At 53.6% G+C, this 26,283-nt stretch overlaps 9 protein-coding genes across 9 annotated transcripts; 2 read left to right on the forward strand and 7 right to left on the reverse strand.

The window, feature by feature from the left end:
- Positions 1-242: 242 nt before the first annotated feature.
- Positions 243-5,805, reverse strand: V1518DRAFT_426812 (uncharacterized protein; the record flags this gene model as incomplete). Its single annotated transcript, XM_066906001.1, has 4 exons — positions 243-1,484; positions 1,534-4,460; positions 4,517-5,516; positions 5,587-5,805. 4 exons carry the CDS (start codon positions 5,803-5,805, stop codon positions 243-245), a joined length of 5,388 nt encoding a protein of 1,795 aa, XP_066760337.1.
- A 288-nt stretch (positions 5,806-6,093) lies between these two features.
- Positions 6,094-8,921, reverse strand: V1518DRAFT_415114 (peptidase family M41-domain-containing protein). Its single transcript, XM_066903738.1, has 3 exons — positions 8,837-8,921; positions 8,634-8,742; positions 6,094-8,522 (listed from the first exon to the last, which is right to left on the reverse strand). The coding sequence occupies exons 2-3, from the start codon at positions 8,646-8,648 to the stop codon at positions 6,420-6,422; spliced, it is 2,118 nt and encodes a 705-aa protein (XP_066760338.1). The 5' UTR covers positions 8,649-8,742; positions 8,837-8,921; the 3' UTR covers positions 6,094-6,419.
- Positions 8,922-10,558: 1,637 nt separating this feature from the next.
- V1518DRAFT_426814 (uncharacterized protein) lies at positions 10,559-11,443 on the reverse strand (the record flags this gene model as incomplete). Its single annotated transcript, XM_066906002.1, has 1 exon — positions 10,559-11,443. One exon carries the CDS (start codon positions 11,441-11,443, stop codon positions 10,559-10,561), a length of 885 nt encoding a protein of 294 aa, XP_066760339.1.
- A 186-nt stretch (positions 11,444-11,629) lies between these two features.
- Positions 11,630-13,042, reverse strand: V1518DRAFT_426815 (uncharacterized protein; the record flags this gene model as incomplete). The annotated part of the gene is made up of 3 exons (XM_066906003.1): positions 11,630-11,819; positions 11,871-12,700; positions 12,749-13,042. The coding sequence occupies 3 exons, from the start codon at positions 13,040-13,042 to the stop codon at positions 11,630-11,632; spliced, it is 1,314 nt and encodes a 437-aa protein (XP_066760340.1).
- Positions 13,043-13,250: 208 nt separating this feature from the next.
- V1518DRAFT_415131 (uncharacterized protein) lies at positions 13,251-14,570 on the forward strand. Its single transcript, XM_066903739.1, has one exon. The coding sequence runs from the start codon at positions 13,303-13,305 to the stop codon at positions 14,323-14,325; it is 1,023 nt and encodes a 340-aa protein (XP_066760341.1). The 5' UTR covers positions 13,251-13,302; the 3' UTR covers positions 14,326-14,570.
- V1518DRAFT_415132 (uncharacterized protein) lies at positions 14,316-14,896 on the reverse strand. Its single transcript, XM_066903740.1, has 2 exons — positions 14,846-14,896; positions 14,316-14,796 (listed from the first exon to the last, which is right to left on the reverse strand). The coding sequence occupies exons 1-2, from the start codon at positions 14,884-14,886 to the stop codon at positions 14,430-14,432; spliced, it is 408 nt and encodes a 135-aa protein (XP_066760342.1). The 5' UTR covers positions 14,887-14,896; the 3' UTR covers positions 14,316-14,429.
- A 101-nt stretch (positions 14,897-14,997) lies between these two features.
- V1518DRAFT_415134 (regulator of chromosome condensation 1/beta-lactamase-inhibitor protein II) lies at positions 14,998-16,864 on the forward strand. Its single transcript, XM_066903741.1, has 2 exons — positions 14,998-16,298; positions 16,356-16,864. Exons 1-2 carry the CDS (start codon positions 15,044-15,046, stop codon positions 16,727-16,729), a joined length of 1,629 nt encoding a protein of 542 aa, XP_066760343.1. The 5' UTR covers positions 14,998-15,043; the 3' UTR covers positions 16,730-16,864.
- Positions 16,865-17,194: 330 nt separating this feature from the next.
- V1518DRAFT_426819 (uncharacterized protein) lies at positions 17,195-18,922 on the reverse strand (the record flags this gene model as incomplete). Its single annotated transcript, XM_066906004.1, has 1 exon — positions 17,195-18,922. The coding sequence occupies one exon, from the start codon at positions 18,920-18,922 to the stop codon at positions 17,195-17,197; it is 1,728 nt and encodes a 575-aa protein (XP_066760344.1).
- Positions 18,923-19,481: 559 nt separating this feature from the next.
- Positions 19,482-25,466, reverse strand: V1518DRAFT_426820 (1,3-beta-glucan synthase component-domain-containing protein; the record flags this gene model as incomplete). The annotated part of the gene is made up of 2 exons (XM_066906005.1): positions 19,482-25,096; positions 25,148-25,466. 2 exons carry the CDS (start codon positions 25,464-25,466, stop codon positions 19,482-19,484), a joined length of 5,934 nt encoding a protein of 1,977 aa, XP_066760345.1.
- Positions 25,467-26,283: the final 817 nt, after the last annotated feature.

Genomic DNA, 26,283 nt, shown 5'->3' on the forward strand with positions numbered 1-26,283 from the left:
GAGCGGGGCAGAACAGTACAGAATAGAAGAGGGTATTGAAGGGTATATATAGCGGACAAGGTCCATGAGACCGTGGCGGGAGCAGCCGCACATGCGCGCGGAAGCGAGAAACAGAGCACGGACCTCTGTGTCAGGCCCGTGCGCTCCTGACAATGAGCTGTGACTAATGAGCATGACTAATAACTAGCCCGCTTCGTACGCCAACCCCTATATTACAAATATCTGGTTCGTCAGCCAAGCCTTCACGGCTGCGACTCTTCCCGCCGCCGCTTCAGCGCGACCGGCTGCGTGGGCAGTAATTCTTCCGTCCCTGCTTCCCCCTCGGGTTCTCTTTCTCCCGGCGTTCCGGACACGCTTCCCTCTTCCTCGTGCTGACGCTTCACCCCTTGCGGAGCTGGTTCCTCCGCTGATGCACGGCTATCACTGCCCTCCGACCCCTTCAAGCCGCTCCGCGCGGCCGTAGCACCGCCCGCCCGCGGAATTCCGCTCCCTGATATCCCCGCGCGCCGGTGCGGAATCTGGCTTGCGGACAACGCATTGGTAATCTGCGAGATGCCGCTGATCTGTGGCCGTTGCAGTCCGCGCACAGCGGCTGGCGCTGCTGTACTACCAAATGTTGGAATCCGCGACGCGCCTGCTCCCGTCCCGGTCGCTTCAGTCTGAGGATCCGCTGCTCCTGTCGTAGATGCCTCGGGACTCCGCAGAGCACTCATCCTCAACTTCCCGAGCTCCTCCTTTGTCAACGCGAGCGTAGCCTTCAATACACCGAGCTCCTGCTCCGCCTTGGCCTTTGTGACCTCCAGCAACCGCGACCGAATCATCGTCTCCCGGGCAGACTTCTCGTGCTTTGCAACGGCAGCCTCAAGCTCCTCAATCCGCTTCTGCGCCGTTTCGTCGACGACAGTACTCGCTTGCGTATCACTAGCAGCAGCGACAGACACAGCCTGTGCATCAACGGCTTGTGCCTCGGTGGCCTTTGCCGCAGCTTGTGCCTCAGCCAGTTGCTTTTTGACAGATGCAACTTCGCCCTCAAGCTCGCCCTTGACTTTCGCAAGCGCTGTCTCCGCCTCCCGCTTCGCGTGTTCCGCAGCCTCCAACGCATGCTTCTGCTGTGCCAGCTTGTTCTCGACTTCAACAATAGTCGCCTTCAGGCCAGCAATCTCGGCCTCAAACGCCTCACTTTCAACAGACGAGATCCCCGACGCTGGTACTGGACTCGGTACTGGCGCTACCGTAGCCGCTCTCAGCGACGCTGCTGCAATTGCAACGTTCTTCTTCTCGATCTCGCCTTCCAGCGCCGTTATCCGTTCCAAAGCCGCGACGCTCTGTTCCTCGAATTTCGTAATCTGCTGCTTTAACTCCTCGACCTTCTTCTGCTCAGCCTCAATAGTCTTGTCCTTCTCCTTCGCTCGCTCATTCAACTTTTTCAGTCGCTCATTGAACTGGTCTCGAAACTTGTCTGACCTGGCTTTCCAATTCTCGGCCTGTACGCTGTTAGAACCGATTCCTATAGCTGTCCCAAGCGCAACTCACCTCTTCCTTCTTCGTCGTAAGAGCAGCATTCAAGGCTTCAATCTGCGCATTCAAGCCCGACATCTCCTCTTCCTTGGTCTTGACGGCTCTCTCAAGTTCTGCCTGCTTCGCTTCAAGCTGCAAGGTGACCTCTGCTTGCTTCGCCTCAAGCTGCGCTGCGACCTCCACGTCCTTTGCCTTGATAGCCGTCTCCATCTCCTCCGCCAACCGCAACTTCCTCTCCTCAAGCTCCTTCTTCGCCGCGTCGCGCTCGGCACTTGCCATTTCAACGGCTGTTGTCAGTTGCTCGACCTCAACCTTGCACTTTGCGTTATCATCCTTCAGCTGTTGCAGCTCCGCTGGGTCCACGCGCTGGTACGCCTGCATGATGTGCTCAGACCGATTCTTCCACCGTTCGTTGTCCTCCTCGACTATCTTGATCCGTGCATCACGCGCCTCGACCTCTGCATTCGCTTCCGCAAGCTTGTCCTTAAGCGGCTGAACCATGCCTTCAAGCTCCTGCACTTTCTGCTCTAACGCGACCACCTTAGCAGCAGACCGCTTAGACTCTTCCCGTAAGGCCGCGTTGCTCTCGCGTAAGATGTTGATGTCTTCGACTTTCTTCACCAGATCGTTATACTGTGCCGAGTCTGCAACCCGTGCGCTTGAACTGTTCTCCCGCTCCTGCGCCAGCTGTGCGCGCACCTCGTCAAGCTCGGAGCTGGTATGCTCAAGTCGCTGCTGCAAACTCTTGATCTCCCGTAGTTTAACCTCGTACTGCGCATCCACGAGCTCCTTCTCATGCCGCACAAACTTGATAACTTCCTGCATATCGTTGCTCTGCCCAGCGTCGCTCGTGTCCTCAGATGATAGAACTGACTGTCGTCGCCTGCGGCTCGCTTGCGTGCTGAGATTGTCAATCTGCTCATGCAGTACGTTATTCTGTTCGATTAAATCGTCGCAGCGCGCTCTTAGTCGATCAATCTCCTCCTCGTATGTTCCGCGCCGCTCGTTCCACGAAGTTTCGCTCGTAGCAAGCACCAGCTTTGCGTTCTCGGCCTCTTGCACAAGATCCCGCATCTCTGCGTTCAGACTGCTGAAATCCGCACGTAGCTTCTGCAGATCCCGCGTCGTGTCTGCGTGCTTCAGAAGCTCAATCTCGTAGTTCTGTTGAGACTCAGCCGTGATACCAGCCTGCCGACGAAGACTACTCTGCAGCATCATCACATTCGCTTCCAGCGTTTCTTCCGTGGCTTTCAGCGCCAACACTTCCGCTTCGAGTCGCTTCGTCTCGTCCTCCAGCTTTCGTGAGGTATCCACAACCTCTTCCTGTGCCTTAACAAGCTCGGTGTTCACAGACAGCACTTCCTGGTTCAAGCTCGTGATCTCCGTCTTGAGTCGCGAAATCTCTGCAACGGTCTCCTCGGCCTTCTGTTCAGCAGACACCTTGTACTCGTCGTAAGCCACGTTCATCGACGCCAGCGCTTCCTCGGCGGCCTTGGCGACTTCAGTAAGCTGCTCTACATGATCCTTAGCCTCCTCGCGTTCTGCGCGTGCGTTGTGCAATGCCTCAGTCAACGTGGCGATTTCAGCCTCCAGATTCTTTGCAATACTAAAACCCTCCTCTTCGATCTGGCGCTGGTATAGCGAAGCTTTCTCTTCCGAGATCTTCAAGCTCTCGGTGAGAGCGTCGACATTGCCCTTCAACTGCTCCTCTGCGATCTTCGCAGCAGAAAGCAACTCCTTAGCGACAGTCAAGTCTTCTGTGAGCTTGTCGAACTTCTTTTGAAACTCAGAGTCTTCGTACTGCTTCTGGAGATGAAGATTCCGCAGCTCCTCGTTGGCCGAATCCCATTTTTGCCGCGCATTTGCCAGCTCCGTCTCAAGATTTTCTGTCTGTGCCGAAAGTCGCTTGCGATCCTCCGCATCGTTCTGTTGCTGCTCCATAAGCATGTTCTGAAGATAAGAGATTGTGTTGGTGTTCCGGTTCCGTTCCTCAGTAAGCATTTCGTTGTCCTGCGTGAGACGTTTCTGAATTGAAGAAAACAACTTCTTTTCAGCGTTCAGGTTTGCATTCTCGTTGCGCAGTGTCTCTACCGACATTTTGAGCTCTACTAGTTCGCTCGCGACTTTTTCGGTCTTGATGTCCTGCTTCAACAGATTCTCCTGTATCTGATTGCTGCGCGCCAACACTGTCTCGTTCTCTCTCTTCGTCATGTCATAGTTATCCGACATGACTGACAACCGCTCACCGGCTAACTCAAGTTTCGACCGCAAATGCGCAACCTCTTGCTGCATCCGAAGACGCTCGTCCTTAGTTTCGTCTAGTTGGCTATTCAGTCGCTTCAGATCAACCGTAGTCTCCGTCTTGTACAGATTGTACTGCTCGCGCAGCTCTTGGAGATTTTTTTCGCTCTCCTCGTACTTTGCTACTATTGCATCGTATTCCTCCTTCGCGACTCTGTCGTCGGTATATTCGATAGCGTGCACTGTCTCAGAAATAGGTGCCGAAACGACGGTAGTCTCCTTGTCTTCGAGAACCTTTCGCAACGAGTCTGTCTGTCGTTGGTACGACTCCATCGACGTCTTGACTCTAGCAATTTCCGCCTCGAGCTTCTCAATTTTCTCCTGCTTGGCCGCAACAGCTGCCGCCTCAATGCCTTCCATCTTGCTCCTGGATTCAGCTTCTTCCTGCTCTAACTTCTCGCCCAGCTCTCTTGATACGCGCAATAGATTCTGGTTCTGCTGCTGCAGCTCCATGATGTTCTTGTAAGTTACAAGACGATCGGAAATCATAGTGCTAGTATCGGATTCGGACTCAGAGGCAGTGCTTTCGAGAAGACTGCGGAGCTCTGCGCGTTCAGCGACGGATAGTGGGCCGACCCCGGTCGTGTAGGACTGCAACTCGGCTAAGAGGGTGGTGACTTGGCGCGACAAGTCGTGTACCTCTAATGAGACATGAGTTAGTACAAGAATCAAGTCTTTAACGAACAGAAATACGCACGCTGTCTGTAGATTCTTGAATCGCGGCCGGCAGTATTGACCTTTATCAGCAACTCCTCTTTCTGCTTCTCAAGGTCCTCCTTGTCTCGCTCTATATCATCCAGCAAACTGGACATATCCAGAATCTCTGCCTTCATTCTCGCAGCTTCCTCGCGCTCGGCTTGAATTATTGGTGCGCGTGATTCGAGATCCATGACGAGGTCGTCGAAACTCTGCTGAATCATCTTATTCCGGCGCCGTTCATGCTCAAGCTGGCTTTTAGCTTTGTTGAAGTCCGTGAGCAGCTCGGTGAGCGAGATGCCTGTTTTCTGGAACTGCGAAATTGTCCGCGCGGACGGCGAGAACATAATGGCGGGCGACGTGACCTCGAGGCTTGCGCCGTTGCGAATCGGCGTTCCCGGCGCTTGTTGTGCCTGTTGCTTCGCGGTCGCGGCGATAGCCGATAAATTCTCAATATTTTTTTCTAGTTGCTCTCGCTCGGCAAGTTGCGTCTCTAGCTCAGCTTCCAGCGATGCAAGCTTTGCTTCGACGGCATCTGCTCTTTCGCGCTGCTCTTCAGCAATAGCCTCAACGCCTGCTATATGCTGCGTCTCTTCTTCGCGTCGAGACTGCAGCGCATCCTCGAGCTCCGCAATGCGCGCCTTTGCCTCAGTTGTAGACCGTTCCCATAGATTCGCTAGCCGCTGCAACGACTTCATCTCGTTCTTGAAGTTGTCCTCCGCGGCGGCATACTTTTCTTGCCACGAGTTGATTTTCGTGAGTGCGATTTCGTGGTCTTTAGCGAGCTTCTCGGTACGCGTTCTGAGCGAGTCCTTCACGGTCTCGAGCGACGAGATGTCGGCCAGTGCCGTCTCAAGCTCAGCTTCGAGACTGCTAATCTGTGCCGACTTTTCTTTGCGATAAGCCGAGAACTCTGTCGTCTTTGCCGTGAGCTCGGAACTCAGGTAGTCGTTCTCGCCTTTCAGAAGGCTAGCCTCTTGCAAATAGCTCTGCTCGCGAAGCTAAATCACCGAGTAACACGTCAATTACCACCATACATTACATCATCCACGCAAACAGTAGAAAACTTACCTTCCAATTTAGTTCGGCAGCCTCAGAAGTCTGCAGTTTGTTGCTGAGATCAACAACAGTCTTGCGGGATTCCTGATGCTTGGCTTGCAGCGTCTTGTAATCCTCATTGAGATCGGCCAGATCTTTGCTACGCTTCCGTAGACTCTCTGATATCTGCGCATTCTCTGATCTGAGTGCAGTGTTCTGCTGCTGTAATGCCAACGGATCCGCCGTGGCCATGGCGATCGTCACTGTGTGCTCACGGTGCTCGGTGTATATGCGTGAGCCGTGAACCGTGCGAACACAGCAAGCAACAAACTGGTTCTTGCGCAATGCGATACCAAGTAGCAGATCACACTATATTCCTCAATCGTGCCAAGAAACTTTCGACGAAGGACTTGTGCAGAAGTGAAGAAACAGGACGTCTGTACGCAGTTGCCGTTGCAATGTTCGCGAGGAGCAGAGTTACCCGGTGGAAATATTCATCGCGGTCCGTCATCTACACATCCTGAACGGCATTTTTTTAATGTGATATTTATTTGTATATATGAGTGTGATTATAATTTATATAGAGTTGAACCAATGAACTGGATATAGCAAGTCACTTATATGCAGGCCTGATGTGTTGTGTGGATAGGTAAAGAGCGCGGTGGTACAAGGACGGAGAGTGCGACATGCAGAAGTAGATCATGATGTGAATAGAGTATTTAACAGTGGCGAGGGCAAACACAACGAAACAAAAAAACCATTAAAACGTGCAGGCACTGCGGGTTCTAATGAAATAATAGAGACGACTCCACGCAAACTAGTTACAGGGGAATGAAAACAAACCAACTAAACGACGCAAATCCAGATCATAGCCTCGGAACTCTGTCTTGGGTTGCAACTGGGGCGGGCGTGGGGAAGATCGAGCCCGAGGAGGGCTTCTCAACAGTAACATCCTTCTGCGGTGGCAACGCCTTCTTCGGCTTTTCGCCCCGCACTGCGCGCTCCATGTCGCCACGGTCAAGCGTCTCGTAATCGACGAGAGCCTCTGCTAGTCGCTTGAGCTCAACGCTCCGGTCGCGCAACAATTTCTTGGCACGGTCCTCGGACTTCTGCAGCATGTCGCGGATTTCTGATTCGGCAACCTCGCGAGTAGTGGCCGACCACTGCTGCCACTCCTCAGCAAGCTCGACGGGACCGACCTTCTCAGACATGCCGAAGCTGGTGACCATTTGCCGTGCAATCTGGGTCGCTTTCCGCAGATCGCTAGAGCAGCCAGAAGTGACATTGTCGGAGCCGTTGATGTACTCCTCGGCAGCCTTACCGCCCATGCAGACGTCAATCTGAGCGAGAAGCTCCTTCTTGCTCTGACTGTGTTTGTCCATTTCCGGGAGCTGGAATGTTACACCAAGAGCACGACCGCGAGGGAGGATTGTAGCTTTGTAGAGAGAAGTTGCACCAGGAGTGTACATGGCCATCAAAGCATGTCCCGCTTCGTGATAAGCGGTAAGTCTCTTGGATTCCTCAGTAATAACCATGGTTGTCTTCTCCGCGCCCATTAGAATCTTATCCTTTGCCCACTCGAAGTGATTGGTGTCGACAGCAACAGCGTTTTTCCGTGAAGCGTATATAGCAGCTTGGTTGACGAGGTTCTGGAGGTCAGCACCAGAGAATCCCGGAGTACCACGAGCGATGGAGTCGACATCGACATTCTTGGAGCATTCGACGTTCTTCATGTGATGTCGAAGAATGGCAATACGGCCGCGAACATCGGGTAGATCAACATTGACGATCTTGTCGAAACGACCAGGTCGGGTCAAAGCAGGGTCTAGGAGCTCGGGGAAGTTGGTAGCTGCGATGAAGATAACACCGGTTGACTGCGCAAAGCCGTCAAGATCGACTAGAAGTTGGTTGAGTGTCTGCTTGACATAGGCCTGATCACGGGAGTTTCGTCGCGCGCCGATGGCGTCCAGCTCGTCGATAAATACAATACTAGGAGCCTTGGCCTTTGCCGCAGCGAAGAGCTCGCGGACACGTTTTGCACCGACACCGACATACATCTCATCAAACTCACTACCACTCATAAAGAAGAACGGTACGCCAGCCTCGCCAGCGACAGCACGAGCAAGGAGTGTCTTACCAGTACCAGGCGGGCCAGTCAGTAGGACACCCTTTGGAAGTCGACCGCCGAGCCCAGTGAACTTTGAGGGATCGCGAAGGAAGGCGACAATTTCCTCCAAGTCCGCACGGGCCTCATCAACGCCATGAACGTCGGAGAACTTGACTGTAGGCTGAGTCATGGAAGTGTCCTTGTTTGCTTGGGGAGGGCCCTTGAAGAAGGAGGCACCCTCAGTGACGAGGGCGACGGTGGTGAGGAGAAGATAGGCGGAGGTACCAATCATGACGACAAGGCGGATATATCGGAACAAAAGCGCACCTTTGGAGTCCTGTAGAATGACATGGATGGGATCGCTCTTAAGCCCGGAGCCGTTGCCTGGTCGCGACCAAGCCGCAGCCTGTACACTTTCGGCGCCTTGAGAGATCTCCTGCCGGACGCCCTCGACCTTTTTTGTGTCGCCGAGTTGCTCGAGTGCCTGAAAGTAAAATGACTCGCACTCCTTGTTGTGTGCGATGCTCGGGTTTTCGAAACGCTCGACGACGACTTGAGGAAAGCCGTGCTCGAGCAGGACGGAGTAGAAGTCGGCCTGAATCTCGGGGTTTTCGGCGTTGGCGTTTGCCTTCTGCTCTTTGGCAGCGAGAATGCGTGCATTCCAGGAGGAAATGAGTCGTATAGACTGTGGTCGTAGGAGTGTGACTGCGGCTGTCCGTGCTGGAGCGGCCGCAGAGGATGCGAGGGTTGGACGAAGACGGGAGGAAACGGTGGAGGTGAGGTGGCGGGAGGAGAGTGCAAAGCCGGTGCTGATGCGAGAAACCGCAATCCTAGTAGCTCGTTGAGCAGACATGCCGCGCACCTATGGGAGTAGAGTGTTGGCTATGGTCGTCGCAGAGAGATGGGAGAAGAACGCCACCGAAGCTGGAACGCGACGGTGCGAGGACACGCGCAGATGCGACGAAGGACGTACCAGTAAGTTAGCCATGGGAAGACTATGCAGCGGAGCTGGTGCGAACGAGTGCGACTGGCGCGGGGTGGCGAGTGGTGGTGGTGCGGAGGGACGGAAGAATGGAGTCGATCTGTACAGCCAAGAGTCAGACAACTTGTCATGTGGCCCCAGCAGATGCAAGAATAGCGGCCGCACTGAGGTCGGGACGGAAGAGCAACGCGTACCGAACGACGGACGAGAGCGACGCGGCGGTTCCTGTATATCAATAGGGGAAGAGTTCGAGCCCTTGGGGCAATGAGGATGGTGAAGTTGGGGATGCCGTGACGGAGACCGCTCGACGCGGTCTCCGTGCTGCGTTCTGCACTTGTTCTCCGAAACTTCCAGCATGCCCCCTCCAGACACGTGCATCACAAACCCTAGCTAACCCTACCCTGACCCTGTCTCTACACACCCCTCATTCACGGACTCGCCGGGGTGCATAAAAAACACCACGCAAAAATTTCTTTCTCGCCGTCTAATGTGCGCGTCCTCAAGGTATGTCTCCGCTTTTTGTGCTTCCCATCAGCGGCAGTCCGCGCAGCAGCAGCATGATGATCCAACAATCAAATTCAAACTAGAGTATGTGATATCACATGATCGGAAAGTTGTTTACTGATCGCTCTGCTTGCGTCTCCTGTTAGCGCTCCAGCGCTGCCTGCATCCAGCGCATATTTTAACGTTTTCTTTTAGGCTCAGGTATTTTTTGTAAATGCAATGCATGCATTCAGATTTGATAAGTGAGGGTATGTTTTTTTTCCTTTCCAGTCTTCCGTGCTGTATGATGATAAAACAAAAAAATGTTGGAATTACCGACTGAATAATCATGTCGACAACTTTTTGGCACCTCTTCTGACTTGCGCGAAGAATTTTTTTTGGTTCTTGAACACGTTGCTAATATACATGGCAGTAGGAAAACTGCGTATCTCCTCTTGCAAGCCCGACGATATGCGGATGAGTCGTTGCACTGGGCACTGAGGCACTTCTCGCAGGAGAGTGCGGAACATGACCGATATGCATTCAGTGGGCCTAGAAAACCCACGTTGCTGAATATCGTCGATTGCAATCATGAGGACCCTTCTGTATACGGATGCTTACTCGCTTCCAGACTATACTGCTACACCGTGACATCCCTTTTGTTTATGGTACGTCTCATTCATGACTATACAGTGCGCATACTTGGCAGGCGGGCGGTGGCAGAAGAGGATGATTGAATAAAAAAACCAAATGACAAGCATATGTCGGATTTTACTTGACGAGAGTTTCGACGTCTGATCTGCATTGATAAGGCCTGAAGCGTATATGCGTGATTTGTAGGGGAGACAGATAGCTAACCTGCCGGATCCAGAACCTTACCGTTCTGTCAAGTTTCACCGCGTGTACAGCACCACCTCTTGGTAAGTTTTGCCCTGCATTGCCGTGTACTTCCCTGCCGTGTTGTCATCGCATTCAATGATGATCAAATTATTTTTCACGACGGTCGACTGCGCCATAAGATACTTGGCCGTGATGATTGTGCCGGTGACTCGGCAGATTCACTGAACTTTGTGCAGCCTCGACGACGCGGCGGTGAACGACATATTATTGCCTTGGTCTCGCTCTAACCTAAGTCTAGAACGTCCTTTATCCTTTGTTCTTCCCATTCGTTGTCTAGGTAAGTAGCATTTATCCAAAGCCCATGGCATGCATATTATTATTAGGTACTCTTCAGTACTATAGAGAATAAACAGTACAATGCAAGTCAATGAAGTCCAATCCCATATGTATGTCACATATTACACGCAGTCACCAATAGCAGATCTTTCCAATATTCACACAAAAACACCAAAGCAGAGAAATCCCGTTTTGTTTATAGCACAAATCACGCCCCTGTTCTCAATGCTCGTTGCACAGTTTGGGGGGTAGACAATCTAGACTCTAGAACGATACGGCAGCGGAGTAGCCGGCGGATCGAACGGTGGCGGGTCGAACGGAGACGGCGGCTGCAGTGGCGGCGACGGCGGCAGCTGTTTGTTGCGCAACCTGTAGAGCGCCGTGGAGTCCATATTGACTGCAATTGGCCGCAGCGAACGTGATGGCGGACTCGCATGGACGCGCCGCGAGCGGGGCTTCTCGCTAAGCTTTTCACCGGACGAGGACTGTGGAAGGGCTGGTGAAGATAGTAACAGGCCGCGAGTGCGCTTGCGCTGCCGGTAGTAGAGAACGGCAAGAACCAGGACCGCGATGACAAGGGTTCCACCAATCGAAACGCCGATTGCGATGACTTTTCTGGTGGACGAGAGGGCCGATGATGACGCTCTCGAGGACGACGATGTGGTAGACGAAGTTGTAGCCGACATAGTGGCTGCAGTTGGAGATGCGGATGCGGATGCTGTTACGGAGACGTGCGTGGATATGACGACATGAGATGATGAGGCGGAGGCGGAGGCGGAGGCGGAGGCGGAGGCGGAGGCGGAGGCGGAGGCGGAGGCGGAGGCGGAGGCGGAGGCGGAGGCGGAGGCGGAGGCGACGGGGGAGGAGGATGCGGTCGTGAAGGAGTATGCGGATGACGAGGTGGATTCGGAGATAACGAAGGCGTAAGATGACGACGACAGTGGCGAGACGGAAGCGCTCGACGCGGCGGTGGTAGGGGTCGCAGACGAGGGTGTCCCTGAGTCGATGAGGAGGGCTGTGGGGATGGCGGAGATGCTGGCAGCAGGGGCAGTGATGGCGGATTCGAGGACGGCAGCAGACACAGACACGTTTGCCGCAGAAGCGGCGAGCAGCACCAGGAGCGGAAGGCGGAGCGGGCGCATGGCGACGGCGAGGGGAGAGACACGAAGTGGGCGGCGGAGGCGGCCTTAAAGCGCGTCCGGCGTCGAGTTTCGCGAGTCGCCCTGAAACAGGGTCGCGCGCATCGCTCCGCCTAATACGGCTTAGTCCCAGGTACGCGCAGGCACGTGCGTGCGCAGCCGAATCACAGATCACATGTCTGTGACTCGCTACTTGCGCCGCCGCCCCCGCAGGTCCTCAATCGCGAACGGCAGCCCGCTCCGGAACGACGCATGGCCCGCTGGCATTGCCGCGTCAGTGTACAAATTGCTCTCCGCGTGCGGGTGGAACGTCGCCGTAGCGCGACAGTTCGTGATCGCCTGGATCCCGGGTGGGTCTGTCAGTCGGAACACGCCCCAACTGTGCAATGTTAGTACACAGCAATCTCACGGTGGACAAGTAAAAGCTCACGATGGCTCGTGGCTCGGCGAGCACACAATCGCAACTGCCTCCGGCAGCATAAGCTGGTAGCTATTCTGCGTGTGCACGTCAACCGACGACAGGAAACATGTCTGTGTGGGATGAGTATGGATCCAGCCCAGTGTGAACAGTTCGTGCGAGTCCAGGAATTCGAAAAGGCTTTCCTCGTCAGTGGTGCTGCACGTGTCCGACGTCGACTCCTGCTCGGGAAGCACCAGATGCGTCACGAAGAACGCGTTCCGGTTCAGCACTCCGCACAGAATGCCGCAAGTCTCCAGCTTCCGGCGCGTGTTGGACAGCGCGAGCTTCAAGAATGATGATCTCAGTTCCGTGGGTATAAATATCGTTCGCAGAGGCGCGCCGCCCTCTGTAGTTCGGCGAGCCTTGTGCTCGACAGTCACTTTCTCCGCCACTGGCGGTGATGCATGACTAGACTGACTATAGTCCATAGTCTGCGGCTGCTGCGGAATTGTCGGATACTTACTCATAACAACGCTGTCGTACGAAGGTGGTCCCGGTGATGTCGCTGACCATACTGGTGGAGGAGGTACAGTGATCCCCGATGACGATGACCGTTGCAACCCCAGTTCAGGGTGATCAGCGACTCCAAGCCCACGCAGATCTACCGTCATCGGCTCTGGTAGCGCTTCTGCATTCTGGCTCGCCTCTGATGCCGCCCATACTTCGAGACGGCGCTGCTGTTCTAGCGCAGCCTGCCGCTCGGTGATGGCCTGTTCGCGCTGCATGAACTCAAGATGCGCGGCCTCGATCTTCGGTTTGAGCTGCGCAAGTCGGTTGAGAACGTCCTTGATAGTAGGCGACTGCTCGTGTTAGCTCAGTCCTCGGATCAGATCCCAAACCATACTAACCTTCATCATCTTCTCTGCCGATGCAGCGTCTTTGCTGCCCTTGTGCCGCGTGGCAGGATGACCCGGCAACGTGTCGAGCACGAGTTGTGCGTATCGCATGTAAAAGATATACGCCTCATCAAGCGCGCCTTCTTTGTCGTAGATCTTTGCCTGGCGCAGAACGCCGCCCGCGGTGCGTATCCAGAATATCAGGCCGACGGCAGGATTGAAGTCATAGCTGCGTGCGGTGGCGGCGAGCTCGCCGATGCTGCGCGCTCCGTATTCAGCGAGCGACAACTGTGAGGATGCAGGCATTTGAAGGCCTAGTATAGTAGATTATGTTAGATCTTGAAGAGCCTAGCTGTTCACAGCCACCAGCAAGTTCTGGAGGAAAGCGAGTACGTGCTGGCGAAGTGCGAAGCTCGAAGCTGGTGTAATTAGAACTGAATCACGTGCACGGGTCTCGTGTTGCATGCGGCTGAGAGTGCGGCTCAACTGAATGCTCCCCGCCGTCGTTCGTCATTCCACATCAACTCGAGGCTCCACACCCTGCCGCCATCATCACCACGATCACCATGCGCCTCAAGTTGCGTCTGCCATCTTCCGCGAGCGAAGTCGTCACGCTGGCCGATAACGCCGACGTTGCCGACCTTGTTGCGCAGGTGTACACCTACGACGACGTGCTCGCGCTCGAATCCATTGTGATCAAAGGTGGATTTCCGCCAAAGCAGATCGATCTCACAGACTCCTCCAAGCTACTATCAGCTCTCGGCGTGCACTCTGGCGATCAATTGATTATAGCACCGACACATGGTGCCGCTGCTAGCAAATCGATGCCGTCACCGCCATCACAGACACCTGCCGCTCCTGCCCGCGATGCAGTCGCGGCCAACACCTCAGAGCGCATGAACTCATTCACACGCCAGCGACCAGCTTCCACCCACGAAACTGGTCCTCCATCGGTATCTTGCGGTAATGGAAGTATGGTCGTCTTGCGCGTGATGGAGGACGACAACTCGTGCCTCTTCCGCGCCATCGGCTATGTGCTCCTGCGCAACATCGACGCCATGCACGAGTTGCGCTCGATCGTTGCCAGCGCAATTCAGGAGGATCCCATTGAGTACTCCGACGTCGTGCTTGGCCAGCCACGTGTGCAGTACTGCGAGTGGATACAGCGACCGAATTCATGGGGTGGTGCGATCGAGATTGCAATTTTGGCGAAGCATTTTGAGAGCACAATTTTGTCTATCGACGTTGCCACGGGGCGCGTGGATAGTTTTAATCCCGACAAAAAGTCGTTTGTGGTTCTGATCTACAGCGGCATCCACTACGACGCGCTTGCGCTCGCACCAGAGGGCGTCGGTGCGTCGATGTCGGACTTTGACCAGACCGTGTTTGAAACCGACGGCGGCGACGGTGACGTTATTATCACCGCCGCGAAGCAGCTAGCGGGAGTGCTGAAGGAACGGCATTATTTCACAGATGTGGCGAAGTTTTCTATCAAGTGTAACTCATGCGGGTCCATGTTCCGCGGCGAGCGCCAGGCGGAAGAACACTTTGCTGCGACAGGTCACGTCAACTTTCAAGAGGTCGGCTGATCTATGCCGCTGTGTGATATCATCGTCTTCTAATATTGCTACACACTGTCCATTTGAACATGTTGCAGATGTAACTATCCCAAGAAACACAAAACGCCAGCTCTTCACTCCTGCTCCATAACAATATGCCCGCAGTTCTCCTCTAACTTCTTCACGTCAGCCACAGACGCGGTCTCGGCCCGCTTCTGCTCCTTAAACTTGTCGACGTACTGCATGTACTGTTCGACGCCGACGCCGGCCGCGGCGTCGATCTCGGCCTGCGAGAGTGGTTGCTCTTTGAGCATGCGCACGCGGCGCTTGTGATTCTTACCGCGCCGGTGTACGACGCGTGCAAAGTCGGTCTCGAAGTATTTTGCACATTCAATGCAGTAGTACTGGCCCAGGCCGGGCTTGGACTCGTCGAGCTTCTGATTCAGGAGCGCGGTCTTGGTCTTGGGCGACACGAGGTCGGAATGCACCTGATCCAGGTCGCTGCACATCCGTTAACTCGTGCCATTGTAAACCGCACTTTTTTACTCACCGAGTTCTCCGCTTTGTCTTTGACCGTCGAATAGACCCCATTGTTGCTGCAACTGTAGTGAAGAACTGGGAGAATCGACGCCGACACGAGAAAATATATTTCCACGAGCCGCGCTCTTCACGTGATCGCGAACGTGCCGCAAGCTCGGTGCTCAGTTCCTCCGTGATATCGCAAATTCCCCGTCACCACATCAGTGCAATGTCTGCCGTCGCTCGTGCAGTCTCTCGTCGGGCAATCGTCGCGTCTGAGCTTATCAAGTGCAGCACTCGCTTGTCTTTGCCATTGCGGCCACCGGCGCGCACATACTCGACCTCTGGCAGGACTCCGGTCAGCGGGGCGACCGTCGGTGCGCGCCGCCTACCCTTCGCGTCCCTTGGTCTCGCGGCCTTCACAGCCCTTGCAATTTCCACCTACGCATTTACTACACACTCCGAAGCCGATCAACGTGTTTCCAATGTCGGCGTTCATGCATGGGGCTTCAACGGTAGTGGCGTCGTCGCGCCAGGTGCGAAGGCTGAGGCGGTGAAGTATCCCAAGCGCATATCGTTTTTCGACGACATGGAGCTGCGCGATCTTGTTCTTGGCGACGACGTTGGCGTAGCAGTCACTTGCAATGGCGATGTGGTTGTTTGGGGCGCTGGTTACGCTCCAGGACTTGTTGCGCCGGAATATGTGCTTAAGGGCAAGAATATCCGGCAGGTAAAGGTATCCCAGCATAAAATCTACGCGCTGCCCGACTCTGGTGACAAAATCTACGCGCTGCCGGTTTCTAAGAAGGAGCAACAGAAAGCGCTGAGGTCTTACGAAAGCAGGCACTGGTATTTTTCTCTCTTCGCCTCGTTTTCAGAAGCACACGCGTTCACGGCGATCTCTGTTCCGTTGAACTCGTTTGAACGTGTAAAGCAGATGGCCGCGGGTGCCCAGCATATTCTGCTTTTAACTAGCAAAGGTCGCGTGTTCTCTGCGTTGACCGGCGACTCCCCTGTGTCCCAGACAGACGGCCAGCTTGGCGTGCCGCTGCTTCTCGACGGCGAAGACATTGCGCCGGAACAAGTGCACGAGATTGTGTCCCTGCGTGGATTTAACATTGTGCAGATCGCGGCTGGCGAGAACCACTCACTTGTACGCGACGCGACTGGTGCGGTGTGGGCGTTCGGCTCGAACTCGCACGGGCAGCTTGGCATCGATTATACCATCGAGACCGCGTTCATGCCAATACCCGCGCGCATCAGTTTAGATCGGCTGTACAACCGGCAAGGGTTCGCCGATATTGTATGCGAGTATATCGCTGCTGGTGGTGACACAAGTTTCTTTTCTGTGCGGAATCGGAAGAAGGATGATGTCGATCTCTGGGTTTCTGGCGCGGGACTGCATGGACAGCATGGTACTGGCCGGTATCTCCACATGCAGGGCACGCCCATTCGTGTCCGGTCCCTCAGCGGCATCAAAGAGTGTTCGTTGTCCCTGTCGCTTGTCTGTTGTCTTCTCTCCCGCTAACCCTCCACGCCAGACGTCGGCGACTCCTCGGTGTACCGCGAAATTCCCGTCCGCTACATATCCGTCGGACGACGCCAAATTGCTGCTGTCCTCGACAACGCCGTTGGCACCGATGTCGGCGGTATGCAACGCCAGCTCGTGCTCTGGGGTGGAAACGACTGGTTCCAGCTCGGCAACGGTCGCCGCAGCAACCTCGCCAAGCCAGAGCACATGCAGGTCTACCTGTCATCCAGCGAAAAGAAGAAGTTATCGGAAGAAGACGAGATCATTGCGACCAATCAGCGCAAGCAGCTGTCCGTCGGAAAGACGAAGCGTAGCGGACGCAAGGTCGAGGAGACTGTTGTCTGCGGCAGCTTTGGCACTGCCCTATATTGGAAATGTATCTAGTCAATGACTTGATCCACACCCTTCTGTACATATGTATATATAACCGTCTATGTAAACTAAGCCCTCCCTCCCCGGTTAATGTTCCTATAGTTTATTATTAAAAGTTATACGCCGAATAGAAAACATATGATAAACAAAGAGGTGGAGAAGAAGGGAAGGTTACATCGCATCGTCGTACCTGAAATCAAATAAGCAACAATGCAAGACAAATACAAACACACAAAACCGAAATGACAAAAAAATCAACAAAACTAGCTCTTATCTCTTGTATAATCCAAGTTGTCTAGTAATCCGAGTCATACCAAATTCGTCACCAGTGACTTCGATGAACCTACATGCGCCACTTTGTAATTAAGAAAATAATGAAATGAATGAACACAAGCACGCGCGCAGATATCAATTACCATTCGTTCAGCTAACCCGGAACCACCGCGAAACTTGAAAAAAAAAGGACATCTGGTCTGCCTATTGCGAGTCGACAGGCTCCTGTGGTAGCTGCGGCAGCTGCTTCATATCCATTATGCGCTGCCGATCGCGTTCGCGCGATTCTAGCGCTTGCCGCTGGGAGTCGGCGTATGTGGGTAGCTCCTCGTCAGTGATAAGATCCTCAGCCGCAAACTCGTATTGTGCTGGTGGGTCCTGTGGTAGCGAGAGCTGGAGTGACGATATGCTGCTGCTAGACGTCTCGAGGGATGTGACGTCTGAGAGCGTTGGCGACAGAAACGACGCGTCGGCTGAGGACGAGACCGACCGGATGGATGGTAGAAGCAGCTGTGATGGCGGTGCCATAAGCAGGGTCGTGAGGATAGAGCGTTGCGCGAATGTCGTGTTTTGTAGCGAGAAAGGGAATGACGGAGGCGCGTGTGGTGGAGTGGAAGACAGTGGGCGTGTGCTTCGTGCAGCGGAGGAAACATCGTCATCCGTGGCGGTATGAGCGTGAGCGTTACAGGAGCGGGTGGTTGACAGGGACGAGACTGATGATGGCGCTAGTACAGATGACGACGTGGCGGAAGAGAATGAGATAGAGTCGCTGTCCGATGACAAAACACGACTCTCGTCGTCTGACAAAATCGACTCTGTACGCAATATTGGTGAAAGCTCAATCGCGTTCTCTTCGCCAATGGGCAACTGCTGCTGCTGTTGTAATTCGCCAATCTCTTCCTCTTCTTCGTAATCAGAGGCATCCGACACGTCCGTCGGATTAGTATAGTCTCGATAAGCGTAGCTCTCCAAGCTATTAAGTCGATCACCATCTTGCATGTCCATGTTTGTCTTGCGAGAGCGGCGCGGCGTATGTCTTACCATACGATCGATAGCGATATACTGGATCGACCAGAACAGAACGGGATATACAACGCGGGCCATGAGCAGCTCTGCACCGCTTCCAAGTGGCCAAACCCAGCCGACCATGGCGTGAACGATGAAGAGCGTTAGCGAGGGGATGGAGTAAACTATCGCGGCGGTTGCAAACTTGGTGAAAATGTACGCGAGAGCGAGCAGCGCAGTCTGGCGTGCAAACAGGGCAAACCGTGGCGGCGAGCCGTACACGCCGGACCTTAGTCCACGCTTCTGAATATCGTCATCAGAGAGATGGCTCAGATGGCCAAACGCTGCAAGACGAGCGAGCGCGTAGACGCCGTGGTGAACCGCCCAGAGCAGCGGAAGACCGATCGCAGTATCGAGAAACAGCAGCGCGATCGGGACACGGCAGAGCATCGGGTTTTCGTAGTCTTGCTCATGAAAGGAAGATAGAAGAATCATCGCAAACAAGGCGGCCGCAGTAACCTCCGCGAGAAGTTGGCGTGCGACGTCTAGCACGTAGCTCCGTCGGGGTCTGCGGCGCTCGAGCCGGCGCACGACGCCGAAGACGATGAGCGCAAGAAGGACAGCGATGAACGGCATGTTGACGATGCGTGGCAGCGAACGCTCGTTCAGGTACATGCACTTTGGCAGCACGTCGTGGATGTCGCCGCCAAAGTCGGGACGGGTGCCGCCGTCCAAGGGGGCGTCCGGGGGAGCCATGCCGCCGCGAGGTGGCGGACCGCCGCCACCAAGCGGAGGCGGGCCACGGCCTGGCGGTGGTGGAGGATTGAGGCCGTCAAACAACATGGAACGCCACTCGCCCTCAGGGCCAATGCCAGACTGCCACGACGGGGGTTGCGGCGGGAAGGCGGCGCGGGAGAAGAGTGCCATGAACGGCGGAGCGAGGGGGGCGGAGCAGGAAAAACAGGTCCAGGAACGAGCGCTGCGGGCGACGGCGATGAGAGGTAGGGCGAGCTGGCGCGGCAGCGACGAGATGCGGGAAAGCGCGGGGGCGCGGGCAGAGGAGAGTGCCGAGATTGGGGCGGAGAGGATGCGCGAGAAAAGCAGAGGAAGGCGAGAGCGGCCCAGCGAGAACAGACGAGCGAACATGGGCGCGATACGCGCGCGATCACAGGATCACAGCCACTCACGTGAATATCACATCCCGATCACCACTAGTCCTTGTTGGTGTTGCCCCACTGGCCCCGCCGAGACCTGGCGTGCTGCCGCTGTCGCCCCGACAACCACGAAGGCTGCCTACCTACCTGGATTTTATGGAAGACATTAAAACTTATCAAATTCCATTCTAACAAAAACAATACACAAAGTCGCATTTCCTAATTTCTCGTCTCCGTTGTCGTCCTTCTAACATACAGCCATCATGTCCTCTTCTTCCATATGTCCTCCTCATCGCCCATCCAGCAATAAAAATATACAGTCGTCTCATTCTCTATGACGTGCTCGTGCTTGCACTCGCAGTATCCGTTCCGCTCGCAGTGTCTGTGGCAGTGTCTGTGGCAGTGTCCGTGCCAGTTGCAGTACCGTCCGTCGCAGTCTGATCATGCGCGACAGACGACATGCTCGAATATGACGCAAGCACAGACGATGGCGCGTTTGGTCCAGTGTCGTTGTTGTTCTGTCCTGTAGGCTGGATCAGGCCAGAAAACGTCTCCGGCAGGCTGTCCGCAACACTCGTCGGCATGTACTTGCCAGCAGCCGCAGGTGCGACAATCAGCGCCAGAAAAAGGATGAAGATCGAGAAGTATAGAGCAGAGTATCTCTTTACTAGGCGCTTCCGCAGCTTCGTCTGCTTCAGCGAGAAGATTGGTGGTCGGATCTGGCGTGATGGACGCAGCCAGAAAAGCATAACCGAGTGCCACTTGTCGACAAACGGGATGCACAAAATCGGAAGTTGCACAAATAGAAGAATGTGTCCGAGAATGAAGTCGCCAGAAAACATCGAAAGCTCGACGATCTTGCAGACAAACTCACGGCCAGGCTGCGTGAACGCCATCCAGCCGAGACCAGAACCATACCATTTGCCAGACCACCACGCGCGGTTCGCATGGTCGTTCTTGAACTCGCGAGTTAGGCAAAGCAACATAAGAACCTTGAAGAAAAATCGCTGGCACGAGATAACTGCAATCATGCCCAGCAACATCTTCTTGAACTCCCAGCTCTGGCCAAGCCACATAAGCTCAAAGAACACAAGCTGAATGATAACGGCGATGGCGTGCGCTATTGCTGCAATAATACCCGACGTCCGCTTGCAGCACAATCCCATGATCGGGCCAGCACAGCATGCAAGACCAAACAGCACCAAAAGCATACCCGCGTTGATGACAATAGGCCCAATGACAATAATCACAAGTCGCAAAACAGAGTTCGTCGGAGTTGCATTAGTAACACCAGTCTGAGCGTTGATAAACCAGTACGGAATAACGGTCGCCGCAGCAACAATCAATGGGCCAATAACCTCAGAAAAGAACACCTTCGTGAAATGCGCACGTGGAATGTCGCTGACATTCTCAGACTCATCGCCGAGAGTCTTCCGCTTGTAACCGGTAATGCGCGTTCGGATCAGACGACAATAGCCAATCCATGAGTTCTTGTGCCACTTAGTATTACCACGAGAAAGCCAACGAACGTAGTCACGGTAATCCAAGAAGAAATCCGTCCACGCAAACTGATGTGGGTTGTAGATGAACGGCGACTCAGTCAAGCCGAACAGCTGGACCCAAAACCACAACAGCGCTGCTTCCCAGTTCACAAGTGTTGCAAACAGAAGCATCATGAATGCACGCGCGCCGAAGTAGATTGAAGGTCCGGCAAATCGAGAGTACAAAACCGAAAATGGAATACGCGTAAACGCGAAACCACGACCAGTTCCAATGTATCGAGCTCCGCCGAAAGACAAATCTGCAAGCAGAGAATGCGCGTAGATCTGGCAAACAAAGACTTCAAATAATGGCGAAGTCGACAAGAAATGCTTAGCATTACGCTTAGCTGCATGCCAAATACCACGCTCCATAATCTCCTGCACTGTCAACGGCACAAGCGAAATAAAGAACACAATAAAAATCGAAAGGATACAATGACGAATCCAGTTAACCATAGGCTGAGTCTCATAGCAACCAATAGGAACCTCAGCATCCGTAATGGGAGTATTCTTGTTATAATAACACTTAATCGTCTCATGAACCAACGAACCAATATTCAGCAGCACCAGCATGAAAAATTGCACCGACAAGATAATAAACAAGTTGTTGATATGAAAGCCGGGATGCGCATAGTAGAACGACAAGAAACGGTCCAAAGGTAGCTGTGTACCTAGGTAATAGTATTCACGAGACAGCATCTGTTCGCCCATACCAGTTCCAATTTTCGTAGTGAAATTTAGAATAGATCCGAAACCCAAATCACGACCTTTGCCACACTGATAGTACTCGCAATGCTTGATACGACCACCTCGCATAAGCGCATTCATACCCGCGAAAATATCTTCGTTTAAGTGCAAACCCTTCTGCGCCTTGGAAACACCACCACGAGTAGTCATAAAAGTACCGTTCAAGAAATCTGGATGACCATAATGAAGCTTGCCTCCGATTTGAGCAAGCGTACGTGCGAAGAGGGTACCAAATGTCTGTTCCTTGCCAGCAGCAATATCTCCTAAAACACCAATATTCTCAGAGAAAATGTACTCACGCGCACCAAGAATTGCAACAGGATAAGTTGGCTTCGACAGCAAACCGGGAGTATAAGGATTCTCATTTTCAATAGTCATCTCCTCAAACTCAGCAAGTACGGATCGAATCTTTAAGCACTCCTCGAGATAATTGTCCTGGTTGGCATCGATAAGCTGAATGTATTCGCCGCGGTAAAAGATCAGAGCATGATTCTGATTATCTGATTTACCATCACCAAGAATGGGGTTGCCAGAAAGCTGAACACGAAACTTGGGACGGCGCTTGCCATTCTCCATGATCTCACAATGACCATCGATCAGAGCAGAAAAAATACGAGGCTCCTCTCCTTCGTTCAACGGCGGCTCCTCGTCGAGGTAAGCAATCTGCAGATCGGGATACGCGCGCAACAAAAATTCGGTGTTCTCCATTTCGTCTGGCTTGAACTTGGTAAGACGCTGCATCGAGACCAAAAACTTGAACTTGCGACGAGCCATACGCTCCAGTTCACGCTCCAGTCGGTCGGTGTTGCCACCAAACATCTGAACAACCTCAGGGTTCTCGACACGATACAAAAGCTTAATGGCTCTAGAGTAGTTCATGAATCCAGAAATCGTTCGATACAGTGTCTGATAGCGAAGTGAAGCCCAGATTCGAGTACGCAATGTGTACTCCGGAGCCGCCGTTTTGAAACCAATGCAGTAAAATGGAAGATCGTCAATCTTGCTCTTCACGGTATCCTCGTCCTTCTCAAAGTTCTCTGAGCCGTTCATATTACTAGTCTCCTCGGCAAGAATCTTGGTATCCTTGACAAAGCAGTCCCACTCAGTAGGATGCAACTGCTTCAAGTACTCAAGAAGGGTGACCCGCGCAAACTGATCGTCCTCGCGAATAATCTCGCGAAGAGACAGCAAAATCTTCTCGGAGTAGTGGGGTACCAAGACAGTGAACGTAGGCATATTGTCGACAGGCAAAGGCTCCGGAATCGGAGTTGACAGAGACTGCGCAAAGAACGAAATCCGTCGCTCAGCTTCAGATCCTGCGGGGAAAAATTCCGCCTTGAAAGAGTGATCTTCCTGAGCAACAAAGAACGTAGGAGCACGAAGGGTACGCTTGCCCTCCTGCTCAGATGGCACCTGATGATAGAGAAGCTTCTGCACGTGATCAAATGCAAGCAAATGCTCGCGGTACATCGAGATGACGATCGCATTCCAAATCTGCGAAATCAGAACCTTCGGCTTGTACTTGATTTCCATATCGGTGGTGGCAAGAATCTTCGAGTAGATACGCTTCGGCAGGCGCGAAAAGATGTTCCTCCAAGGAGTAAGAATCGACACGCCGAGGTAGAACGAGCGCGCCACTGAAGTAATGGCGTTCCAGATGATGTACCACAAGTAGGTGTCCAAGAAGAAGAGAACCAAGTCAGTTGCGTACATCATGATCAGAGTAATATGAGCCTGCTGTCGGCACAGAACAGTTCCGAAATACTTCTCACCGTGGCAACGAGAAATAGTCATAGTACTCAAGTTGCGAATCGGATCACGAATCGACAAAATCAAGAACGAGTAAGATTCGGCATACTTGCAAGTGAAAATACCAACCCAGAGACCATACGACAGCAATCTATCGGAGCCATGGAGACGAGGGAATGACGCAGTGAAAGTCTGGTTTGCAACGTAGCGGCGACTATTCTTCTGTGTGAAATTTCCGAACAGAGAACCGAGCGGCATGACCGAGAAGTACAAGAACGTGAAGAGCGCAATAAAAAACTGAATGATTCCAAGAATATGTGCTCCACGATTCGATTCATCGAGATCAACCCATCCGAATATATAAACAGATGGCGCCAAGTTAATAATGAACACTAGAATCAACCACATCAGACGGCGTGTCAAGTGCTGAGCACCAGCCCAACGCCGGGGAACAAATCTCCATTCCGCCACAGTGGCTATGATGTTAATGAGAGATGCAACTGCACCACCAAGAGCAACGGAAGACCAACGGAACTGCGGCTTCGGCTGGTTGTTCGCCATCTGATTGTAGTCTTTGGTGTACAATGTCGGAGAGTTGAAAGCACAATAGAACCAGAACACGGTGATGTGAATAATCCAGATACGGTTGAAATTGACGGCAAGATGGAACCAAGAGCGAGTCTCCTTGTATGTCTTAAAGAACACGTTCTTCCAGTCGATTTCCTGAAACTTTAGGTAACGCTCAGAAGCCGGAATATCGACAAGTCTGCTTCCATCCTCGAGCACGATGCGCTGGATACCCTCAGGATACCAGAAGAGCTGATTAATATCATCATATCCGATGATTTCATTGTGGTCACGTTCGCGTCGAACATATTTTCCATCAATAATCTCATAGCCCTGATCACGGATGTACATGTAAATCGGGGTGATAACGTTGTTCAAAAATGATCCTTCCTCGATAGGTTCAATACTGTTCTGGCATTCAGGAGAGGTCATATAATCGTCGGCGCAACGGAAAATGAAGCAAAGGCACTCAGGCGTGAAGCGGACCTGGTTAGCTTCACCCCAGCAAAGCAAGTAGAGTGCAATCTGCCGTGTACGATCGTGATGAGACATTTGGCTCATGCGAGTCTTCCAACGATACTCCGCAGCCTCCAGACTGTTGTCACCCTCAAGCTCCTCCAAAGTCTGTTCAGGGTTTGTCGCCGGAGCAGCCTGCGGGGCCGCCTGGCCAGCCTTTGCCTTCTTAAAAAACTTAGACTTGGACTTCTTCGAGTGACGCGCCTTGCCGATCTTCATGTTGCGGAAGCCAACTTCGTCATCAAGATCAAGATGGGCAGCAAAGTACCACTTGCGGTAATTGGCATTGTCGCCGCCAATGTAGTCGGCATGCAAAGACAGCAATGCCTGAGCAGGAGTCATGCGGGACGCGCGAGAATCAAGCATAACCATAAAGTGGTCGAACATGTTACGCATACTGTCGCGCTGGAAGCCAAACTTGTTCGTGAGGTCGATAAAGATATCCTCAATCTCCTCCTTCGTGATGGGGATCTGATTATCAGGAGTCCAGGTCGGGTAAGGCTCACGCGACAAGGCCGGGCCAGCACCCTGCATGTTCTGGTAGTCCAAACCATAGACTGGAGTTGATGCGCCGGAGGAACGGTTGCCATTGTACGAAACCTGAGAAGAGGAAGGTCTGTAGGCGCGACCCGGAGTAGCACCCTGATACGCCTCATTCGGCTGGTAGTAACGCTCGTCTGCGCGACCGTAATAGTTCATGTCAGCAGCGCGAGCCATGTCGGATCTCATGGTGAAATCAGAGAATGTCTCGGAGTCGGCATCAGAGTCGCGACCGGGGTGCTTAGCACGACGGGCATCGTAGGGGACATTCTGCGCGATTGGAGCATCTGCTAGTATGAGACACCGTAAATTCTAGGATGGTGAACAAAAAAACTCACCGTATGCTTCATTGGCCGGCTCGGCGGGGTAAGCCTCGGCAGGGTACTGCTCGCCGTACTGGTCGGCATCGTAGTACTCTCCCTGATCCTGATCGTAGTATCCGTGCTGGTAACCTTCAGGGTAGTTAGGATCCTCGCCTTCGTAGTACTGCCCGTCTGCATAGCCATGCTGGTCGTATTCGTTTCCGTATTGATCGTAATTATCATAGCCAGTGGCATAAGGCTGTTCGTAGTCATCATCATAGTATTGCTGCTGATGGACATCCTGGTGGTGATGGCCCTCCGAGGACGCCTCGTCGTAGTTCGGTTGAGAAGCCATACTGATCAACCGTTAGAAACGCACGATCACCGAGAATTCAGCAATAATCGCCGAATAGAGAAAGAAAATAGACGTACTTCTCCGTCTAACGCGAAAGCAAACACAGACTGTGAGTAGTCTCTAAAATTGTCGGCCAGTCGTCGAAGGAGCTGCAAAGCTGACAAAAATAGATGGAGAACGCGCTGTGATGGCTGGCCCCCTGTGATGACGCGTTAGCGGTCAGCCTACAGCTAGCGTTGTCCGTGCCGGTCTGCGAGTGGACCAGCCATTGCTGTCGCAATGTCAAAGCTGTGTTCGGAAAGCCAGCCGTGGTAGCAGACAGCGTGGGAAGCGCCCGTGACCCATTCGGGCGGGCCATGTCCAGGTGCGTCGTACTGGGCAGCTGAAGGCGGGCGGGCAGGGGCAACACAGGCAAAGCAAGGCAAGAAAACAGAAGAAAATACGCACCAGGTGGTACAGCTGCGACGCGAACAGACAGACGCAGGCGGGGTGGGACGGGCACAAACAACGAAGTCGGCCTTGGTAGAGAGTGCAGAGGCGGGGACGAGGAAGGAAGAAGAGAGGAAGGAAGAGAGGAAGAAAACAGGGCGGGCAGAAAATGGCGCGGCAGGGACAAGGCAGCAAACGCGCTCTGCAGGCGCAGGCCGCGCTAGCGGCTTGAAACGCGCGGGCTGTGTCCCGGGTTCGCACCTTCGTTGCCCGGCCTAGTCAATGCGGGCACGGCAGAGGCGATCTTGCCCGCCCGATTTGGCCTAGCAATCGCCGCCAGCGTTAAAAATAGACCCATGCCGCCCGGCCAAAGTTACTTTCGACACGT

Source organism: Limtongia smithiae, assembly GCF_038497785.1.
Source record: "Limtongia smithiae strain NRRL Y-17922 unplaced genomic scaffold V1518scaffold_4, whole genome shotgun sequence".
NCBI classification, from domain to species: Eukaryota; Fungi; Ascomycota; class Lipomycetes; order Lipomycetales; family Lipomycetaceae; genus Limtongia; species Limtongia smithiae.

What these genes read in the sequence shown, in the direction of transcription:
- V1518DRAFT_415131 (XM_066903739.1), top strand. Translation starts at nt 13,303, where the DNA reads ATGCGCCTCAAGTTGCGTCTGCCATCTTCCGCGAGCGAAGTCGTCACG.
- V1518DRAFT_415132 (XM_066903740.1), bottom strand. Translation starts at nt 14,886, where the DNA reads ATGGGGTCTATTCGACGGTCAAAGACAAAGCGGAGAACTCG. An exon ending in AAGACAAAGCGGAGAACTCG is followed by an intron (nt 14,797 to 14,845) that starts GTGAGTAAAAAA and finishes ACGGATGTGCAG; the next exon opens with CGACCTGGATCAGGTGCATT.
- V1518DRAFT_415134 (XM_066903741.1), top strand. Translation starts at nt 15,044, where the DNA reads ATGTCTGCCGTCGCTCGTGCAGTCTCTCGTCGGGCAATCGTCGCGTCT. An exon ending in CCTCAGCGGCATCAAAGAGT is followed by an intron (nt 16,299 to 16,355) that starts GTTCGTTGTCCC and finishes CCTCCACGCCAG; the next exon opens with ACGTCGGCGACTCCTCGGTG.